At 44.1% G+C, this 23505-nt stretch overlaps 1 protein-coding gene across 1 annotated transcript in view; it reads right to left on the minus strand.

The window, feature by feature from the left end:
- Positions 1-23505, minus strand: part of LOC6046383 (F-actin-monooxygenase Mical) — a 152310-nt gene that overhangs the window by 25989 nt on the left and 102816 nt on the right. Inside the window, 6 exon segments of the mRNA XM_038265855.1 lie at positions 3244-9912; positions 10087-10202; positions 10269-10811; positions 18503-18662; positions 18719-19213; positions 20187-20438. Of these exon segments, the coding sequence (XP_038121783.1) occupies positions 3244-9912; positions 10087-10202; positions 10269-10811; positions 18503-18662; positions 18719-19213; positions 20187-20438 (8235 nt within the window).

A 23505-nucleotide genomic window follows, 5' to 3' on the forward strand; every position in this document is an offset into this window, starting at 1 on the left:
AAAATATCAAATTTTATTTTTCAAATTAAAAAAAAATAAACAAGTCAAAATAAATCATATTTAAAAATTTTCAAAAAAAAAAAATTAAAAGAATTGAAAAAACAAACATTTTAACAATTTTTATAATTATAAAAATTAAAAAAAAAATAGACTGTATTTAAGAGATTTATATTTTTAATTCCGAAAATTCCTCAAATTCACAAATTAAAAAGAATAAAAATTCAGTGGTTTTTTTTAAATTTCTGTAATTTAAATAAAAAATAAATTTAAAATTTTTAAATTCTTATAAATTTTAAAAATTTTGAAATAAAAAAAAATAAAAAAATATTTTTTTATTATTGTTTGATTTTTGTTTTTTTTTATATTTAGATTTATTTAGTTAAAAAAATTTTAAACTGCTTGATATGTTTGAAAATTTGAAATTTTTGGAAGTTTGGAAATTAATTTATATATTTTCCAATATTTAAAAAAAATCAAAAATATCTTATAATATCAACATTTTTAAAAATTTAAAAAAATCTTAATATTTAAATAAATTCGAAATTTAAAAAATAATCCAAAAAATCAAAACTTAAAAAAAAATCTTGGCTTAAAAATTTAAAATTAAAAAAAAATCTGGAAAACTAAAAGAAGATAGAAATTGTAAATTTCAGAAATTTTAAATATGTTGATATTTTTTTACTTGGTACAAATTTTATTTAAAAGTTTTGCCCCCCCCCCCCCTCTTCAAAGTTGGTCCGAAAATCATGGGACAAAAAAAATATATTTTTTTTTTCAAGAAACTTCAAAATTTCAATGGAAATTGAAGTGTAATCAGCTGAAATCAATTTAAAATGTATGCTCCTAGAATCCTACAATCATTTTCAGCATGTTTGGGTTGATTTAAAAATCTTTTGAATTTTTGCAAATTTTTGATGTTTATTATCGCAAAATGTTATTTTCGCAATTTTTATGTTGTCGTCAAATCCAGTGTTGCGTTCCTCACGCGCTCACGCGCTCGTGAGCGCTCACTTTTCGCTCATTCGTGAGGAGGAGCGCTGCGCGAGCTAGCTCACGTTTGCCCGCGCTCACGTTTACTCCGATTTTTTCAGCTCACGTTTGCTCCACGCTCGCGCTCGCGCTCATATTTCGCTCACGGAGCGCTCATTTTGGATGTGTCGCTAATCATTTAACGTTTTTGAGAATTTTTTTTCAATTCTAGATGGATTTTTTGCGTCAGGTGCAGTAGGGCTGTGGAAATATGACTTTGTGAACAAATTTTATGATATATGAATTGGAATAGCTTAATTTCATCAGTCATGTTTTTAAATAAAAGGTTGGATTCGCAAGGGTCAAATATTTTTTAGACACACAGTCGAATGTATAAATATTTTAAATTCAAAGGCCTTATTGTAGCAGAGAGGGGCGGATATAGACGCCTAAATAAAAGGGCCTGTAAACCTTAGAAAAACATACAAAACAATGAATTGATTCAAGAGGATTTATGCTTCGGTAAGCTCGATTCAAGGTTAAATGCTTGTTTGATTAAAATATAACATTAAACTGTTTTTATGTACCTAATCAGTGTTTTGACTACATTTCCAGATTGCGGGTCAGAATGAGCTACCATTAAAAAAAACTATTCCGTTTATTAATTCTTTCAGTGATTCAGTGATTAGAAACGGCTAATCATTTTTATAAGGTTAGTCTTTATTTGGCAAACATTTTAGAAAATAGGGTAACATTTTTGAAACAGTTATATTTTAAATATATGCCTCAAAATTCCTAAGGGTTGAAATAACCCTTTTGACTCAAATCAAATAAATTGTCAATATTTTTCACCACGAAAAGGTTGGCTCTTCTTCCAACAAGTGGATTTCATTCAACACTTTCGCAACCAAACCTCTGAAAATATTCAATTACAAGTTAAATATGATTTTTTGAACAAGGATGATTGTAACTGTTTAAAAGATTATTTAAAAATAAATAAAATATACATAAATTGTCAATATTTTTGTGCATAACAACAAAACAATATGGTCCAATATGGATTTGATTTGTGAACAAACAGTGCATCTCTTTACGCCAATGAATGTTTACATAATGAAATTAGTTTTTTGTTCCTTGTTCGGAAAATGTCTAGATTTTAAATAGAACGTAAATTTCGGTTCGCTGATCATATCCATTTCATTGCCTACTTTTGTTTGTTCGACCAATTTCTTGTTTGTTTTTGCTGCCTGTGCTGAGATAGTTCTAGAAACTTCGTTTCAAACAGGCAGATGCTTCAACAGGAAAAAACAACTACCTACTTTGGCTCACCAGCTCACGTGAGCGCAAAACGCTCCGGTGAGCGTGAGCGAGCACGAGCTACCTGATAAAAACTCACGCTCCAGCTGGAGCGAGCAAGCCTTCCGTGAGCGCTCGCTCATTCGCAACCCTGGTCAAATCTTACATTTATTGAAAAAAAACTTTGAAAAATATTTGCATCGGCCTTATTAATTTTTCCAAAATTTAGAAATTCTAAAAATTTGTTTATATTTTGTATTTTTTTATAATTTTAATTTTTTTCAGTTTTAATTTTTTTATTTTTAAAAATAAAAAAGAAATATTAAAAAAACTTAAAGAATTGGAAAAATTCAAAATCAATTTCGGTGGTAGATCTAGATTTTACCATCGAGAAATCGGGATCGCGAGTTACAATCGAAATATTACGATCGAGTGCAATAATCACCATGATTACCTTTGCGGTTGACTTTACGCAGTAGGCCTGGCCTGCTAAGTAATGTAAATATATTTTTAAAGAAATTTCAAAGGTGTTTCTAGCTAACTAGATTCACAGCCCCGAACTTCAACGGGTTAATTCGCCACAGAGCGATTGTAGTGTTCATATCGCATTTCCACATGCGCTGACCACGACGATCTGCGACTCCAATATGGCGGCGGCGATGTTTTAAAGTATCAGTTATCAGTAGCGCAGAAAAAAACACATCAAAATCACACCGAAACACGCTAGCAGATCTGTTTACCTCTCTTTCACTTGATCTTGACTTGTAAGTTCCTTCTCGTTAAATCGTACCCAAAATCCAGGAGTCAGGGGGGAGGTGTGTGTAGAGGTTCGAAGGGAGCGTGGGTGCAAACAAGATCTACGTTTTTATGTACAGTTTTGTGGGTCTCAGTGGGATGTTCGTAATTTTGAAGTTCATGAGTTCGTCGAAAGGTTGATGTGGTGGGGAGATGGCTGAGCTGAGTGTGAACGTTTTAAGAAATGGCGCAGTTATCGCGACGGTTCGAAGATTCACCCCCGCGGCGATAGGAGGACGCGCCGGCAGAGGACGGAGCGTCCTTCCGGGCGTAATGGGTCATCCGGGACGGCTGGGTGATGGCTTTTGTGGTGATACGGCTCATCGCGGCCGAGCCGGACGACCCGTACGATGTCATGGGGTGATGGTACGAGCTGGAGGTCGTGATCGGGGTTCTGTGCGCGGTTGAGGAGGGAACTGGCAGGTGGAAGTCCTCGTCGTCAGTGTCTGCGAGCTCACGGATGTAGGGGTTCGGGTCGTTCTTGGAGATTTGCGAGCGGATGTACTTGTTGGCTTTCTCGTGAAGGCGTTGACTGCGCGAAACGATCGCGCTGTTGTCCACATTTGCACGACGTGAGTATTGGGTCTTGGTGATCTCCCTTGAGGGTAGATCGTGCGATCGAGACGAAACCGAGCTGTAAGGGATGTGAGTCGCGGTCTTCGATCGCGGAAGGGTGTGCGACACCGGGTAGTCTTCCAGATGCATTGGTTCGTGATAGTAACGGCCACCAACGCGACTGATCGGAACCTCCATCTCGTGAGCTGAAGTCCGTTGTGGTCTGCTTACAGGCATCTCCATCTCGTGAGCGGAAACTCGCTGTGGTCTGCTTGTAGGAACCTCCATGTCGTAGGCACGGTGCGATCTTGACACCGGAACTTCCGTCTCGTACATTGGATTGCCACGTTGTGCCTTCGGAACGTACTCGTCTGGATCGTACCACTTGGGTAGATCCGAATCCGGTTCCTCGAATCTTCTGTTGATCCTCGGAACGTACTCCTGCGGATCGTAATCCTTCGGGATCGTCGTTTTGGCAGGGAACCGCTTGCGCGGCTTCCGTTCTACCTTCAAATCTTCCAGCTTACGCTCCAACGTCTTAACGTCCTCCTTCTTCTGATGCTTCTGCTCCTTATAGTACGGAACTCCACGATCGAGGATCGCTTCCCACTTGGAAAAGTCCGTACTGCGCGGGATCGGCGATTCCCGATCGATGTCAACCCTTGTCGCTTCCACGTCCAACTTGGACGTATCCGTCGTCGAGTTGCACTTCCTAACACGTTCAAACCGCTTCGGTTCCCTAAAGCTCGACAGCTCTTCGTCAGAGCCCTCAAAGTCCAAGTGACGCAGCCGCGGATTCACCAGGTGCTTCACCGTCGACGGTGGCTCAATATCAAATCCATAATCCCGCAGCTCATCCAGCGAATGCTTCGCCTGTCTGGCACTGGCCTTCGAGCTGCTCGGCACCTCCAGTCGATCGTACGATTTGGAGCGACGCTTCAGCTGCCTTGACTGCTCCGGTACCACGTAGAACGTATCGATCACCTTGTCATCCTGCTTGACAAATACCTGCTCGATCGCAATGTTCTCAATGCTAGGGGACTTGCGAGCCCTGCGCGGATTCACGCAGATCGAGTTGTCGAACGGCCTAGCCACGATCGGCGAGACGCTGCGCTCGATCGGCTTCGGCTTTCGAAGCGGTCGTTGGGGCTGCTGGGACGGCGGTTCCGGCGATTCGTGCGACTTCTCCTGCAGCATCTGCTTGTACGTGGTAAAGTCGGACTTGGGCTTGCGGTCGATCGCCGGAGGCGGCTCGTACGTTACCGACATGTCCAGATTGGAACCAACTATACCGGACGTGATGTCCTTCAGGATGTGGGCATAGTTGTTCGTAACTCCACTTGTGGAAGGCTGCGGAGCCGGCTTGTCCTCCTCCGTGTGCAGCGTGTACACTTGAATCTCCTGCGGCACGTGGTTGGCGATCTGCTTGATCTTGTCCGTGAAGTCGAGCACCTTGAGTGGCTTCGATTCCTCGATGGTAGGTTTCTGGGTCATGCTCACCAAGTCCGGCAGCGTGCTGAGCGATGTCGTAGACTTGCTGATCAAACTGTCCTGGTTGAGTGTCTCGCACAGCGAGTCGAACAAATCGGTTTCCTTGACGGAGATGTCCGTAGCTTCCGTCAGCACCGTCATCATCGCTTCTGCTTTCAAATCCTTCTGTTCGCTTGGCGTTTCCTGAATCTTCTTCGGTTGGGCATTCAAGAACTTGTCCGTCAGCTGTTGAGCTGCCTGCGTGAACTCCTTCTCGGAGAGAGGATTCTTCGGTGCGATCTGCTCGATCTTTGAAGTCTGGACAGCTACTGGTTTGATCAGCTCAGAAGCATCCAGCTTCTTCTCCGTTACCTTGATAGGAGCCGTTGCAATCTTTTCCGCTGACACGACCTTGTTCTGTTCAGAAAGTTTCGGAACAACTGGTGTTACAGCAATTTTCTGTACTGATAGTGGCTTTGTCTGCTCTGTTACCTTTGGAACCGTCTGAACCGACATTACCATATTTTCAGCTGGCAGCTTCTGCTCAGCCACTCTCGGTATTGTCTTAGCCGGCTTCTCATCATCCGACGAGAGCAGATCGTCAAAGCTCACCACTTCCGTCGTTTCCACGCTGTCCAGCAGATCGTCAAAGTCTACGACGAACGGTTTGTTGGCGGAGCTTCCTGGCTCGCGGCTCAGGATACTAAGCTGATGATCGATGTCATTGGGCGTGGTTGGCAGCTGGAACGGTTTGCGTTCAAGTTTTGGAGCTTCCGCTGTAACTCGTAGCGATGTTGTGCGTTCCAGGGGTTTTGTCAAGGTTGGGAGTTGCTTCTTGGGAGATTTTCTTTCCATCGGTTTAGGTGCCGGTTCAAGCTTTTGAGCGGATTCTGCGTTTACCTTTAAGGAAGTTGTTCGTTCCAGTGGTTTTGGAGTTGCTGGAAGCTGTTTCTTTGTCGGTGATCTTCTCTCCGCTGGAACTGGAGCGGATTCCTGCTTCTGAACAGGAACTACCTTTATCTTGAGAGGCTCTGTACGTTCCACTGGTATCTGAGCTATCGGAAGCTGCTTCTTTGTCGGAGACCTTCTTTCCATTGGTATCGGAGCCGTTACCTTGAGAGATTCTGTTCTTTCCAGAGATTTCGGAGTCGTCGGAAGTTGCTTCTTTGTGGGCGATCTTCTCTCCGCTGGCACTGGGGCGGATTCTTGTCTCTGAACAGGTTCTTCTTTGGGCAGCGCCGACTGAATCTTGAACGAACCTGTCCTTCCAACCTCCGTTGGAGGAATCACCTTGGCAGCCTTCGGCGGTGACGGTGCCTTCTGCTTCGCGTATTGCTCCTTGATCTGCGCGCTTCGCTCCAGGTTGATCTTCATGCGATCCGGTTGCGGAGACTCCTTCTTCGCCGGAGTCTCGCGGATCACCTCAATCTTGTACTCCTCGTCGTTCGGCTTCGCCGCCAGTGGCTTCAGCGAGGACGCCTCCATCGCGGCAATCGTATTCGCGCGCTGCAGCTTGTGGAACATCTTCGCGAAGGAGGACTTTTTGCGCTCGACCGGCACCGGCACGTCGTCGATCATGTCGTCCAGGTTCGCTCCCGGCATAATCTCCTCGACAAGTTCGTTGATTTTGTCGCTCACCGGAGAAGCCGGACCGTCCTGCTGGGCGGAGCGCAGCGGGGCAGGCTTGCAGATGATCGAGCTGCGGAACTCGGAAAGGGTGCGCGGAACGTCAACGGGTTTGCTGTCGACCAGTTCCTGTACGGGAGCTGCAGCTTGCTCCAGCTCGCCGCGGAAAGCGGCTTCGTGCTTCTTGCGCAGCTCCTCGAAGCAGACCTCGTCGGAGGATAGTTTGCGCTGCTTCGGCTTCTCTTCCAGCTTGGGATCCTCTGTGGGAGATGTGGGTGCTACGATTGCTGGTTCCTGCGGTTCCTTAGCTGTATCATGCTTTGTCAAAACGGGTGTCGACGAAGCCGACACGGGCTTGACAGATTCCGTCTTGTCGATCGTCTTTGTCGCAATCGGAGTTGCTTCAATGGATACCGAACTATTCTTGGCTAGAACGATCGTGGCTGATCCCGGAGCTGGCGAGACGATCTTCTTAGTCGCAATGGGAGTAGAAGGCTTGGTTGCTGTGTCGGTCTTCCTGCTTGCAACGGGTGTTGGCGGTTCTTTGACTACCTTGTTTGCTGGAGCTGACTTTGGTACAACTTCGCCGTTGGTAACCGCCATTGGAAGATTCGAGTTGGTAGGTTTCCTTGTCAGAACAGGTGTTCCCGCTGTTGGTAGCTGTTCCGAGGTGACGTTCTTTCTGGTTAGGATCGGTGTGGCAGTTTCCGACATAGCAACCTTGTCAACCGGAGAGCTAGTGACCTTCCTCGCCACTACGGGTGTGGCAGGTTTCGAACCCGTGTCGACCTTCTTCGGAACAGTCGCGACCTTATCCAACGAAGTAGCGCTACCAGCTTGCTTCAACTTCAACGGGAACTTCTGCGCCGGTTTGGGCGATTCCGCGGCTTGTTTTAATTCAGTTTGGTTAGACAGTTTGGATTGGGGCGTTTCGACGTTCTTCTTCGTGATCTTGGGCGTCGCAGGCGCTATCGGCACCACCTGCGACACCACGGTCCTCTCCGCTGTCCTCGTTTCGCTAGTAGCTTTCGCGCCGCTTTCGGCGCCAGCCTGCTTCGGTGGTGATGTCCGCTTCCGCTGGGGGGCCTGAAAGGGCTGGTTTTTAATGGGTTCCGTCACCGTCGTGACGGTGGGTTCCTGAAGCAACGCTTCGAACGCTTCGTCCACCTTACCTAGGTCGTGCTCGGAGTTGCTCTTGATCGGGGTGTCGATCGTGTTCAAGCTGGTGGAGGAAGCGGACCGCGTGTCCAGCTTGGACAAACTGGCCAGGTAGATTTCCTCCAGCGTTTCCTGCATCTTGACGGGCACGGTGATCTTGAAGGGGGGTCGTTTGACGGTCATTTTGGGGACCGCCGGAGCGGTGGGCTTTTTCACCGGCTTCGGGGACTGCTTGGGGGATAGCTTCTTCTTGGTAGGTTTTGGGCTTTGCTTCGGCTTGGGGAGACCTACGATTTCTTCAAAGTTTTCTACGACGGAGTCGTCCACGTCGCCGAGCAGGTCTTCGAAGAGCTGCTCGTCTAGATCGGGCGAGCATCGCTTGGGGGTGGGAGGTTTGGACTTTTTGACCGGTTTTGGCGATACGCGATCATCGGAAGTCTTCTTTTTAGTAGGGGGTGAAGTCTTGGTTAGTTTCTTGGCGGGGAGCGGAGACTTGTCGATGTCTTTGAGCAGGTCGTCGAAGAGTTTGTCGTCGTCGGGAGATTTGCGAGTTGTGGGGGTCTTTTTGGGAGGCGAGCTGCTTGCTTTGGGTGCGGCTTTCGGGGACGGAGGAGTCTTGCCGCCGGCAACGGGTTGGAAGGCGAGAGCATTTTTAGTTGGACCTGGAGACGGCGGCGCAGGTGCGATCGTGGACTCCGTGGAGGACTTTTTGATCGGCTGGAAGGCCAGAATGTTCTTCTTGGGTGGAAGGGGAACGACTGGAGGTTTGGGGGCGAGGTTGACGGTGGGTTTTGGGGTAGTCTTCTGCACGGTAACTGGAGACTCGACGCTGTTCTTGCGGGAGATTGCTGGCGATGCTAGGGACGACGGTGTTGACGGGGAGGACTTGGCCGTGCTGGGACCGAAGTACTTCATTAGATCGACCTCGCTGGACTTCTTGCGGGTAAGCATGGGGGAGCCTTCAACGCTGGACACAGACGACGGAGTCGCGCTAGCTTTGGGACTGGTTGTCGGTGCCGGATTCGCATTAGGGAAGTACTTGGCAAGGTTGACACCCTGCAAAGCGGACACGTCCTTATTCGGAAGCTGTTTCGGCTTCGCCTCAACCTTAGCCCCGGTGAAGAACTTGGACACGTCCTTCTCACTCTTGACGCCCACGATACGAGGACCCTCAACGGCGGACTTGATCGACTGCATGTTACTCTTAAACTTCTGCGCGTCGACCTTCTTCATGCGCCGATCCAGCGCGGCCTGATCCTGCTTGATCTTCTCCAGGAAGTCATCTTCGCCCTCCTCACGAACCTTGGGTCGACTACGGCGCTTCAGCTGCTTCTGCGGAGTGCTACGACCGCTGCTGTTGCACTCTTTAAGATCCTCCTTGAACACCTCCTCAAACTCGATATCGTCCGGATGTCCGGAGGAGGAGACGCGACTGGCGGTGGACGGCGTCGGAGAGGGAGTCGCGGGTTTGTGCTTGCGGTGCTTCTTTAGCGATGGGGTTGGCGAACCCGGAACTTCCGGTTGTTTTTGGTTCTGGCGGCGCAGGGACGGAGTCGGCGACGGGGGAGGTTTGGGTGAAGATTGGGCAAGACGGCGAATCGATGGGGAAGGCGAGGGTGGAATTACGACCGGAGTGACCTCGGGGGGTGAATCTTTGGGTGGCGACTGCAACGGTTTCGGCGGCGATTGCTGTTTGTCTGACTTGATGAGTGTGCTGAGACTGTTCATGAGACCACCGAAGAAGGAGGTTTTGGGTTTTGGGGGTTCGCTTGGAGGAGGAGTGCCAACGGGGGTGGTGTTGGCACCGGCGGTTCCGTAAGTCGGAGGACCCTGCGGTGGTGGCGACGGGGTCGACGAGTGCAACCACTGTTCGCGAACGCTAAGCTTCTGGAGCATTTTCTCGCGGATGGCCTTCTCCTCGGCGGATTCTACCGGAGGTGCCGGAGGGTTGTTACCAAAGGTGCTACTACTAGTGCAAGGTTCGTTAAGGTTAGACTGAGGAACGGCGGTAGTCGGTGGTTCAACTACCGACTTAGGGGGAACCTGAAAATTGTGCGTGGTTTTTTGGGGTGAAGACAGAATGTTTGGTAAATGATAAGAGAAAGAAAAAAAAGAGGATACAAATTAAAGATTCTCCGTCACCAATTGAAAAAGAAGATGTACGTGGGGTGGCAATAGTGTATCAACGGGGTTAACATCGCCCAGTTGACGACTCACCTCGGTCTCGGTGTCGGTTGGCAGGGTCGGCGGGGGCATGAGCTTGACCTCCTGCATTCGCATCTCGCGAGCTCGAGCCAGTTCTTCACCCTCGGTCTGCGAGTCGGCTTCGTCATCTGAAAAACAGAGAAAGTGAAATCTCAAGTCTATTTTTAAACACCCCCCTCTTCAAGCTAACAAACCTTCACTCGAGTATCCATAGAAGTCATCATCGCTGTCCACCATGTTCGAGAAGCGCTTGTCGCTGATCCACTCCGACGCCAGCTGAAGCGTTTGCGCCCCCAACGGCGACCCGGCCGCTTCCTCGTAGTCCGAATCCGAGTCCGAGTCCGACTCGTCCGAGCTGGACATCTCCTCGTCGGACTCGTCCGACTCGGTGCCAAAGTTCCGATCCGTCCACTCGTTCTCGTCAATCACCTCCATCGCCGCCTCGCCGTCCGAAATTGCCTCGTCGGCGTTCTCAAACTCGATCCGTTCGGGCGTTTCACCCCGATCCAGCAGGTCGAAGTTGATGCCGGAACTCTTCGAGTCCGGCGTGGACGGTTGCTGGGCTGAGGCGGCTGTAGCTGCTGATGCTGCTGCAATTGGGGACTGAGCGGCGATCTGTTGGGGAGTGCGCGGTAGCGACCGCTTCGGCACCGGTTTGACCGTCTTGGACGGGAGCTTGAAGTGCTGGGTGCAGTAGAACTTGCCCTCCGGGTCGTCGCGATCGAAGGCGTAGCCGCCTGGAAATGGAAGATTGTAGGTAAATTAAAGTTAAAAATAAACCTGAAATGTTTATTTTTTCATGTTATTTTAGACCTATTTTTTTTTATTTATTTCACCGCCTCCATCTAAAATGCTCAGGCTGTATAATCTTAAAAAACTAACATTAACTTATTCTAGTTTTAAACACAGTTTTGGGCACGACATAATCAAAACAAGAGCAGATTTCATTAAATTGACGGAAACAAACATCTAGCGGGTTATTATAACCATAGTCAAATATATGTCTCGAATCCACAGCAGGGGGCGTTCCCTCTGAGTCCTTGGCGAGCCGGTTCATTGAAGCGTACGTTGTTGCGGATGCTGTGGCAGTCGATGTTGCCGCGCAGCAGATCGAATACGAAAAGACGCTGCATCAGGGTCCGACGCTCGGCAAGTGACTGCAGCCTAAACAGCAAGCAGCGTCCTTCGTACGATGGCAGGATCAGCGGGTTATTCCATGGCAGCTTGCGCAAGGCAAACCTCACGAAGGCACGTTGGACTCGTTCAATCCGCGCAGCCAGCGTTACGTGGTACGGTGCCCAAACAACCGCAGCATACTCCAGGACGCTCCTGACCAGCGACGCGTACAGCACTTTCAAAGCAAACGGGTCGTCGAAGTGGGCGGTGTTGCGCTTCAGGAAGCCTAGCATCGCAAAAGCCTTTCCAGTTATCAAAGCGATGTGTTCGTTGAACTTCATTTTACGATCCACGGTCACGCCTAGGTCCCGGATAGAGTTTACACGATCTAAAGGACACCCATCGCCCATCGTGTAGTCAAAACGCAGAGGGTTCCTTGAACGACTGAACGAGATAACCTTGCACTTCTTCACGTGTACCTTCATTCCATTTGACTCGCACCAGTGCAGGAGCGCATTGACGTCCATCTGTAGCGAGCAGTAGTCGACGTTGTTCTTCACCGAGCGGAACAGTTTCAGGTCATCAGCGTACATCAATGTGTTAGAATTTGTAAGCGCACATATTTCGTTCACAAAAAGAATGAAAATGAGTGGGCCGAGGTGGCTGCCTTGTGGGACGCCAGAGGAATGTCAAATGTGCTGGAACGGGCGATTCGAAGATTGACAAAAGCTTTCCGATTCGTCAGGTACGAAAGCAGCCAGTTGGTGATCCAAGCAGGAAGACCGAGCTTGCGGAGCTTTCGAACGGTGAGTGCGTGAGGTACCTTGTCGAAGGCTTTCTCGAAATCTATGTAGATGGCGTCAACCTGTTCACCGGATTCAAGGGCATTTACAGTTGAGTGTACAAATGTTAGGAGGTTGGTTGTTGTTGAACGTTTCTGCATGAATCCGTGCTGATCATCCGAAATGATCGGACGCACCACCGCGTACAGCCTATCATACACAATCTTCTCCAGAACCTTGGCAAGACAGTTCAGGATCGATATCGGTCGGTAGTTCTCGACTTTCTTGGTGCTCCTGATTTATGAATCGGAGTGATTGACGCCACTTTCCACATCGCGGGATAAACGCCTTTTCGAAGAGAATCGTTGAAAATCCTCTTAACTGGAACGGTGAGAGAATCAGCACAGGCTTTGATCAGCGACGGTGGAATTCCATCCGACCTGGTCCTTTAGCTCCGTCCACTCCCGAAAGCGCCTTCAGAGTTTCCTCGTCGTTGAGCACCGGAAGCGGCAGCGGCAGATAGTGAGTTGGTACATATTCAAATTCGTGGTCGCGGGGTGGAATTGCATCAGAACTGTGCACCGACTTGAAGAAATCAGCGAAGAAGTTGGCGGCGATGGCTGGGGATGTTGAGTTCAAATCGCGGTACGAAACGTCTGTTGGAGTTCGATTGGCGTTTTTCCGGCTGTTCACGTAACTCCAAAACTTCGATGGATCGCTCTTTAGACTCCTTTGTGTGTTGTTGATGTAGGATCGAAAGCTTTCTTGGTTCAGCGCGTTGTATTCGTCCTCGATGTTTTGCACCGTCACCTTGTCCCATGCTGTCTTTGATTCCATGTATCGAGATGTTGCCTTGCGTAAGCGGTTTCTGAGCGTTCGTAGTTCATCGTTCCACCACGGCAGCTTGTATCGGTGGCTCATTCGACGGATTTTCTTCGGAACGACTTCGTGTAGGATGGAATTGAGCCTTTCATAGAAGTTTGCAGTAGATTCATCTACCGAGGAAGTGTCAAGCAGAGTGTCCCAGTCCACGGCGGATATTCTCTCGTTCAGGATGGCATAGTCACACTGGTTGAAATCGAAGATTTCATCTGCATCATCAAGGTCGTCATTGCCACCGTGATCATAATCCAGTTTTAAAAGTATTGGCTTATGATGAGCGTCTGGTTTTAAATTTTAAATTAGCTCCCACAATTTTTAGGCATTTTCTCAAGAAAATAGATGAAGCTAAACGTTTCGCTTTTTGTAGATTTTCTTAATCACCAAAGAAAGGTATATTTTTATTGTCCGTGTATTCCTGGGTGAAAACCCAGTCTAAGTAGAGTCGCTGGTTGGTAGTTGGACTCACAATCCAAATTTCGAATTGGAAATGCTAAACTAAACTTAAGTTTTGAATGTTTATAAAAGTCTGATCCACAATGTTAAAAACAGAAAATAGCAGGGACTTTTTGCTCGTCCTGAAATATTGTTTTTAATTGGTTATACAGTCGACTCTCTGGTTGTCAATATCCAAGGGACCGTCGAGGAAAAGAATCATTAGTTTACAGAACGATGCAAAATGAAGACTCGATTGAAAATACTTTTTTCTTGATACCCAGCTATGGGAGAGAATCACGGCAACGTCCATCAAACAAAAACAAACTAATGTCAAACACCCTTCAAAGCTTCGTTTCGCCAAGAAAAATGTCTATGCAAGCCATGAGAAAGTGAAATTATTGACAACCGGAAGGGATTTTTAAAGCAAACAGAATCCAAGGGACCGTCGAGGAAGAGATCCTTCAAGCAAGTAAAAATATCGAGGAATAAAGCCAATCGAAGTATGCAGTTTGAAGGGACTGAAGAATCCATCGATAGATGGAGAATTATTGATATCGAAAAGATCGACAGCCAGAGAGTCGACTGTATTTTTAAATTTTAAGAAAAAAATGACAAATCCAGCTTTTAACCTCTTTTTTCAACTTCAGTAGTAAAATCAAATTTGCAATCGAAAAGTGCTCCACAGAAATTTTAATAAAGTGCGCCGTTTTCAAGAAATAGCCACTTAAAATTTGATTTCAACTAAAAAGTTTCAGTTTTTTCTGTTTAAAGGAAGTTGTTTTCATGGGTGTCCATATCCAAAAATGGTTTTTTCGCAAGTTTCAGAACATTGCCTATAAAATTGGCTAAGAAACATTGAAAATTGGAGTTGGAATATTAGACTATTACAAACAAACAAACTCGCACTCTTTCGTGTTTGACAGTTTGCCAAACTCGCAAACAAAGCAAAATGTATGCAGTCTGACGTTTCTGCAAACAAATGCAGGCAAACTGTAAACAAAATGCGAGAAAATGTTGTTTTTTGTTTGTCATAGTCTAATGCCTCCTTAAGTCTCACCCAAACAGCACCTCATTTTAGAACGCCAATATCTCAGCAACTCTGGAGAAACATTTTAAAAGGGCACATAAGCATTTTGACAACTAGAACTATTTTGCAAATTCCGAGCCAACGGGTAACTATTTAACAAAACCCCACAGAGTTAAACGGTAGCTGAGAAGGCCAGCTTTTATTTTACATTTAGATTTTTGTGAAAAAGTCACCTGTTGGCTCGGAATCGGCAAAATAGTTTCAGCTGTCAAAATGCTTATCCGCCCTTTTCTTGTGTTGCTCTAGAACTAATGGTATAATGTTCAGTGTTAAAAAATTAAACTCTTGTTAGATTTGCCGATCTCTTCGAAAAAAAAAATATTTTAAAAAATTTCAAAAGGGTCAAATATCTTATCTCCTATTGTAAATTTAAAGAATCGTTTCAAAACGCATTGCACTGAAAGATCCGCGATGCCTACGTTATCAACCGAATCAATTCGCCATTTTCATCCTGTTTTGAACTGTCATTATTGTGTTTTATCAGAACTAGTGAGAAATTTTATCATAATTCAAAATTTTCAACAGAGACTTATGGGATCCCAAACTGGACCTATTGCTATCCGGACAAAATCCGTCCAGGGTCGAGAAATACCTGTGAACAAAAATCATGACATACATGTGCTCATAAAATTGCTCTGAGCCAATATGTAGTGGAGCGACATGGATTTCCATCGCGCACCTTATGTTGGCATAACAGCGCTTTGGCGTTCGATTACAGCTTCTGAAAAGCGTTTTCAACTCACATCAAGCAATAAATAGCTTAACCTTCCTACGATATTGGGGTACTTTTCGGCCTTTTTGAAAATTAAATTTGCCATAACGTCCATAACAAAAGTTACTTTAAAGGTATTGGGGTCCTTTTCGGATGATAGGGCTTAGCTCATATTCCGGAAGTGTCCCCTAGGGTCCACCTGTAACCGGTTCCAGATTGGCCAGAATGGGTCAGCGAACAACGGCACGACCGTAGATTGACATATCTTTCAATTTCATGAAGTTTGATATGTCGGATGATAGGGCTTAGCTCTTATTCCGGAAGTGTCCCCAAGTGGCCACCGATAACCGATTCCAGTTTGGCCAGGATGGCTCAGAGAACAACGGCATTACCAAAGATGGACATATCTTTCGATTTCATGAAGTTTGATATGCAACATGATGGGTTTTCAACAAAAAAAAATCAACTTGGCCGTTTATCGGGTACCCGGGAACCGGATCCAGGTTACCCGGAAGTGGCCACTAACACTCCAGAGTTGTTCTGGCAATCTTGTATTGTGTTTTTAGTAAGTTTTATGGATCAATTTTAACTATCATGAGAGTATTGGTATCACATATACGTGAAAAACAGTAAAACATGAACTTTTCGGATGTTCCGGATTTCCGGAACCGGTAGGTCACCTGGCCCTGATATTAATATTTGTGGTCAAGTACAGGTAAATCCTGATTAGTTGAAAATTGCTAGAGATACAGGTCGTCAAAGTTGGGGTCTCAAAAAGGTCTTTTTGTAGCCAATTCCCGGTGGCCACAGTGACCATATCCGGGTTTCCAGGTCGGTTTCGGAAAGAGGACGTTCTAAGCTTTCATTTGTGAATAAAAGAACCGGAATCGGTCAAAAACTGGATTTTCGAGAATTTTTTAAAGTTTGGGTTCGAAAAGGTCCCCAATACCTTATGTGTAATTTTTTTTAAATACCAAGGGAAGGTTAATGGGAAGTGAGCATCACATTAAAATCAAACTGTAAATTGGACGGAATCAGGTCCGAATCCTTAACCTGCCAAACATACGACCTGCCAAACATCGTGTACACAGTAAAAAAATGTGTAAATTTTGGTGCTGTAATTTTGGAAGGTTGGATTTTACCACTTTTATGATGTAATTTTACCTCAATTTAGACTGAAAAAGTTTGTTTTAATTATTATTATTACTTATTGCCTATGCTACTATATTACCATGATTTTTAGATTGATTTTATATCTTTTCCTCAGTTAGGAAGGCAAAAAGAAGTAATTCCGTAGGCCGGCTAAGAAATTATGGAAAAGTATCATTTGTATCAGACTTGGTTTATGCTGACACAACTTATCGCAGTTCTTGAACAATAACATCACAAATTAAGCTTAAATTTGTGATATTATTGTTCACAACGATAAAGCTTATTTTTCTGAATACAATGACCCGACCCCGATTTTGAAAAAAATAGTCCACGGCCCTTCTTGACAGAAAAGGCCCTACTTGACAGCTCGTACCAAGGAGACCATAGTTGATCCATCGAAAAAATGTTGTCTTGTCAATATTTTTTATTAAAAAAGGTAATCAGCAAAGATTTTTATTTGTATTTTTACCGTTGTACATAAAAATTCACATAGGGCTTTAGGAACCTACTGGGACAACAGTTTTAGCCTTGTTACTGCACAATAATTTGAGATTTTCGATTGGTTTCGGATAGAACAGGTACAGATGAACAACAATAGTGCATTCATTTCCAAATTTCAAGCTTTTAAGTGCTCTAAAATCTGCTGTCCCTAGTCAGGCTTTAGTCCCGATTCGGCCAGATGCCGGTACATGCGGTCCAATTCTTTGGAGATTATAAGGACAAAATTTATTTAAATAAATACAAAATAATAATAAAAATCGCGATTTTTTTTTGAAAATCTAGAGAACTTCTCTTATTAAAACATAGCAAAATAAAAAAAATGTTAAAACATAGCAAAATGTAAAAACTTTTCCAAAGTGTGTTATCATTGGATTTTGGTTGGTAAGTAAGTCAGTTATTAATTTGATCTAATCTAACACAAACGCAGCCAGTCCAATGAAAGCATGCAGGAAAGTCTTGTGATTAGATTGCGCCCCAAGCACTTGTCTTGTCAAAATTAATAACTGCAGTACATCCGAGGACTCCCGAATATTTATTACAAAATTTAAATCGGCCAGCTATACTGCGTTGTGTTTACCGCAAAGAGGATTCTGAGAACGGATCATATTTCACAGAATCTACAAGGAAAGATGGATGCGTAGACATACCGTACCAAACGCTCCGATTCATCGATGAATTATTTGTTATTTAAAAAAAATATTTTTCAAGAGTTACTTTTGCCAATTTATTTTTTTTTTTACCGATTTTAAATATTTTCTGTTTTATGACAAACAAGTACACAAATAGAGGAGCGGCCGTGGCTTACTGGTTACGGTGTTCGCTTTGTAAGCGAATGATACTGGGTTCGATTCCCATCTGCTCCCAACGAGAAAGTTAAGAACACATAAAAAAAATTTAAATGATGAATATGAACGAAAAATCAAAGTCGATTGAGGCGAGGTTCGATCCCCCGTCCTTTGGATTGGTAAGCAAAATGCTAACTACTAGGCCATGACGACTTGGTGAGAGTGGACTGGAATTAGGAATACTGTTACAGAGAGCGAGTTGTGGCGATATAACCACGGCAAATAGTGTCCAGGGCATTCGTGGAAATACAATGTCCCATCGAAGAGGGTCCCGGAGTACCAAACCTTCTTAGCATGGTGCTCCCAACGACTACAACCAAATCTCGGAGCGTATGGTGGTGTGACCCCACGCTTCTTCCTCCCCTGTCGATTCAGAATTGTGTTGTTGTTCGAACACTCAGTGCTCAAACTCAACCCAATTACGAATCACCTCTGCGATACGGCTTTACGCAGTAGGCCTGGCCGCTTTAACGCTTGTGATGTATCAATGCATTCTAATGCAATGGCGCACTACAAATGTTGATGACAAGAATAGTGCTAGGCGTAATCTAAACTAAGGCACCCTCCAGGATCCCTTCGAAAGATTGGCTGCAATAGGATCTGATTAGATTAGATTAGATTTATGACAAATAAGTACACACATAGTTTGCACCTTCTTGAAAATTTTGCATAAATTTGTTGAAGTTTGAGAAATTAAAAAAAACACGACTTAATAAACTTCGTACCACATCCAAAATTACAATGTATTCAAATACTTATAATTTTATTTTTCAAATACATTATTCGCCTTGAAGCTAAACTAATATCAATAATGTGCTTTAAACTATTGACAATCCGATCCTTGAAAAACGCACAGTTGAGAAAACAACACCCCACATCTAGGTCACGATCAGCTTATTTCAAGAACCCCACTTACCGAGTCGCAGATTCGTGTGGCAGTGGTGACACTTGAGGCAGGACCGGTGCAGTGTGAGGTTCTCCGCGGAGATCTTCTCCATAAGGTAGACGCGCTGCTTGCAAAAGTGGCACTTTTCCGCCACGCCCGACGAGGTCAGCACCAGGGCGGCCTTCGAGGTCTAAAATTAAAAAGAGGGTCAGGGTTACGTTACGTAATTTAAGGACTTGGAGTTACCGATTTTTGGTTCTGCTGTTGGTGTTGATGGTGGTGCTGCTTGCTGCTCTGCAGTTGTCCAGCGATGGACGCGACCTTGTTCTTGCCGCGCTCGCCCAAATCTAGGTTGTGGCCCTCCTTGAGCTGCTTGTCGATCGCCTTTATCGAGCTGTCAAACTCCTTGTACTTTTCCTCGCAGTCCGGCTGCTGGGTGAGCTTGTTCTGGCGGGCGAGAAACTGCTCGCGGTTCCACTTCGGGACGCGCTCGCGGCTCTTGCCGATGTCGGTCGCCTTCTTCGACAGTTCGATCTTCTTCTCGATCTCCTTCACGTTCCAATCGTTGCTGTCGATCTTGCCGATCGCGCGCAGCAGATCCTTCGGCTTCTTTTCGGTGGCCGGGGCGTGCCGACCGCCGCCGATGCGCTGCTCCATCGAGCGGATCCGATCGCTAAACTGTTCACCGTCGGCCCCGACGAGGCCCCGCGGGTAGGCCGCGGCCAGACCCCGCTCGCGATCCTGAGGTTGAGAAGACGGGGTTTTTGTGTCAAGAAGGGGGTTTGCCGAGACGGGGGGGCAGTTAGAGGGGGCAGCTCAACAACACAGGCGCAGATCGTGCGGATTAGGAGGTTTTGAGGTTAGGGTCAGTGGAAGCGATCGATATATCTACAGGTGGTCTACAGGAAGGACCTGGCAACTCTCGAAGCTGCTTTGAGGTTAGACAAGACACCTGGATTGTGTCTAAGCTAACCAAAACAATCCATTTGAGTTGACAGGTCCAGCTCTACAGGGTGGTTATGAAGTTATGACACCCGGATGCAATTTGAGGTTATACACAGGGTAAAGCATGCAGAAATCAAGTTTTTAGAAGGGGAGGATTAGGAGTTCTTTCGTTCTAATTCGCCGCGTTCGGGATCATCGTTAATTAGTCATTTAATTTACCGAGCTGTCGTACAATTCGCGCGACGCTCGGTACTAAAATTAATCATCGTTTAAAACAAGCCGAAAAAAAAATCAACACGCACTCACACTCAAACACATTGAACGGCAAATCGAGCGCCGTTGTAATAAAATTGAAAACACATGTTAGCAAATTTTTCGCTGCTCGCCGATTTTGCCAGCGAGTTGACGGAGCGGGGACCAACGCAGCGAGGAGCAGTGTATTAAACGCGTTAATTTGGGGACACGTTAGGCTGGGCTTAGTTGAACCAAACGAGCGAGCTGTTAGCGTAACGAACGCACGCACGTCAAATCACGCGAAGATTGGCGGACACGGTGTTCTTGAATGGGGTTAATTTTTAAATAAAAATTGTCACTCAACTGAGAGGAAAAGGCTCTCAATATTGTAGCTGATCTGTCGAGAGCAAAATGCTCTCGATTTGAATTGAGGGAATAACGATTAGTTAGAGCGCTTTTGCATCTCAGTTGGCTACAGTCGAGGCCGATTCTTTGAACACCGTGACCCCCTGTGTGCTCCGTCTTCTCGCCTCACCGGATACCGCAGCTTCATCTCGATCTCCTTGACGCGGTCGTTGAAGACGGGCGCCTGCTGGCGGTACAGAAACAGCGAGTAGTCCTCGAAGGCGCCCGAGCTGTCGTCGCTTTCGCGCAGCAGCGTGTTCGCCTGGAGCATGTGCAGGCTGGTGAAGAAGTTCTGCGTTTGCTGGGCCCGGGCCTGGCGCCGCTTGGTCTGCCGATCGGCCCGGTTCGACTCGATCTCCTGCAGACGGCGGGTGCGCTCCTCCTTTTGTGTGGACGGCAGAAATCAACGGCGACGACGATGATGACAAGAACCGCGAGGACAGTATCATAAAGTATAGAGGAGGGGTAGTAGTGGTTGAGACAGTTCGGATTCGGAAAGGCCGTTAAAGTTTTTTGGGTGGAGAGGGCATGGTTTTACCGAAGGGGTCATTTTACCGAATATCGTTGAAGTTTTAAACAGTCCCGTTTACAACTATATAATATTTTATAATGTTATTCTATGAATCTTCTTTCATTTTATTCATTTATGTCTTGACATGATAACAGCTTTACTGACAAAAATCTGCAATTTTCAAAAGTTTTAACAATTGTAGCACCAACGGGATCAAAACTTACGCGAAGCAGCAAGGGGGTCAACAAAGTTGGACATGCAACTTCATCCGTCTGTATCTCAGCGAAAACTCAACCGATTCAGATTATTCTTGTTGTATTCGATCCGGAAGGATGTCAAGAATCCCCTATAACAAGGTAGATCCATAACAGGTGCGTCAACCCTAAGTTACAATGAAAAAGGTATTTCCAACTTTTTTTTCCAAGCGTTCAAAGAGCCGGTGAAATTACATTTTCAACTTTTTTGACCCCGTTGGGGCTACAAGTGTTTTTAACTAAATCTGTGTTCTGAATAACTTAAAATCGATTTTCGAATTTCCGACTTTTCCCGACACATTTTGAAAAGATTGTAAATCGTTAAAAACAGTTTTAAAAGGGGGATATTGTGAACAAACAAAATAGTCTTATTAAGCATAGGTGCCCACCCGCAGTTTTTGTGAACAAACAAAATAGTCTTATTAACTAGGAATAAAAATCAAAATCAAATCAATATAAAAAATCAAAATTTAACATAAAAATTAAAGCACAACCCATTTTGATAAATTTAAAATGCAATAAAATATCGAAAAAAACAGACAATTGAAATTTTAACAAAATAGTTCATCTCTTTCAAAATAAGTTTAGGCGAAACGATATTTTTAAAAGCTTGTGTTCTTCGTTTTTGACTAGAATAGAAAGATGAGTTATAAAACGACACTTTAACTTTATTTTGAATTTTTGATTCATTTTATTAACGTGAGACAAATATCATGAAATAACAAAAACCGTTTAGAGTTATTACACTGACCAACAAAAAATTACAAAAATGAATCCCCAGAAACACGTGCATTTTAAATTTTTCATAAATATTTAGACTGGACCGAGCCTAACATTTGACAAAGGCACATCTAGAGTTTTTTTTTGCTAAGGGAGCGTTCTTTTATTACGCAACGCAGAAAATCGGATTTTAGAACCCCTCCCCCCTCGTAACAATATTTCCATACAAATTAAACAAAATCTAAGGAGCGTAACACGGCCTCCGACCCCCCTCCCCCCATCTGCGTTATGTAATAAAAGAACGCTCCCTAAGGTCCTATAAACCAAATTTTATTTTTTTGCTTTTTGGGGCAAAAAGGAAAAATTGAAAATTTGGTTTATTGGACCTTTTTTTTAAAAAAAAACTCTGGACATAACTTTTGTAAACAAAAGTGTAAGTCACTCAAGTGACAATTTGCATAAGGTGGAAAGGGATGCACTCTTGATTATAAAAGTAATTTGCCCTAATGATATGGAAAGCACGATATCTTAAAATTCATGTAAAAATGTAGATTTATATTTTTACTTTATAAATTGCAGAATTTGATTATAAACCGTTTTAGAAATTTAGTGACTTATGATTTTATCCACTATTTTTGGCTTTTCACATCTGATTTATAATTATTTGTTTAGCCAGAATGTATTTAAGTTTAGAAAACAAAAAGATTGCTGCCAATTTCTTATGTTAAAAACAGTTTATATTATTCAACTTTTGGAATGAAATTGTTTTTGGATTTGTTTTATTTTTATTTCGAATTTTTTTTTTTTTTTTGAAAAGGTCTTATTAACAAATTTTTAAATTTTTGCTTCATGAGTTTTTTTTTCCCGGGGTATTTAAAACCCAAAAAGCATAAAAACAAAATTTTGTTTATTCTTCATGTAAACTAATGTCAAAAACATAAACAATGACTTTTAAATCCCGCCGTTTGACATACATGATTCTTAAAACCCGCCAAACTAATCGCAGCAAACTGGGTTTCGGGGAAAATTCTTGCGTCAATTTTTTTAAATTGGAATCCAAAATGGCAGTGTTTTTCTTGACTGGCGCGAGTTGTAAATTTAAGCCGGGCCACTACCGTTTTTTTTTATTGGTAACAATTACAGATTGTTGTAACAATGGGCGGTCAAGGTAGTGCTTTTATTTTATTTAAAAATATTTATTTTTAAATACTGGTTTCCTTGCAGACAGAAATTCTCAGATGCTGTTTCTTTCTGTGCGTCGGATTATGGTTCCGCTGATGACCGTAATGAGATTTGATAGACGGATTCACCTGCTGTTGACGATTTTTCTCATTGTGGGCTATCATGATATAATGTCCACGGTGGCCAGAGCAGCTGGATCATCAAAAATGCTTATTTTCTAGTTGTTGCTCAAAAATGTTATAGTAAATGCCAGAAGTCGAAAGCACCGCCCAACGAGTGCAGGCTGAATCTGGGTGATTACACTTGATTGTGATGATTCATTTCTAACTGCAACGACACGTTGCTTACATTTTTGTTACTCATGAACATTTTTGCATTTGTGAAAAATAAATATATTTTCTTTTTTTATTTACTTAAAATCGGATTGATTGACAAAGTAACAAGTGGTCATATTTCTTACAGTGTTTCCGATCTAGATTTCCTTAATCCGGTGATCCGCATTGTTGAAAATGCATTTATTTATCATGGGAAAAGTACTTCTGAAACATGATTTTACAAATAAGTAAACTGTAGCAATACTAGGAAAAATCACTTTGACCCAATCGACAATCTCCCAGAACTTTTAACAGTATCAAACATGAATATTTGTATGAATAAATTAACACTCTAAAAACCCAGCCCCACCCCCTCTGAAACATTTATTTCACTTAAAAACTAGTTATGAATAACAAATTAAAATAAAGTTTTATCTTCAGCTTCGGTTTCACTTTGGAGAACTTGAT

Source organism: Culex quinquefasciatus, chromosome 1, assembly GCF_015732765.1.
Source record: "Culex quinquefasciatus strain JHB chromosome 1, VPISU_Cqui_1.0_pri_paternal, whole genome shotgun sequence".
NCBI lineage: Eukaryota > Metazoa > Arthropoda > Insecta > Diptera > Culicidae > Culex > Culex quinquefasciatus.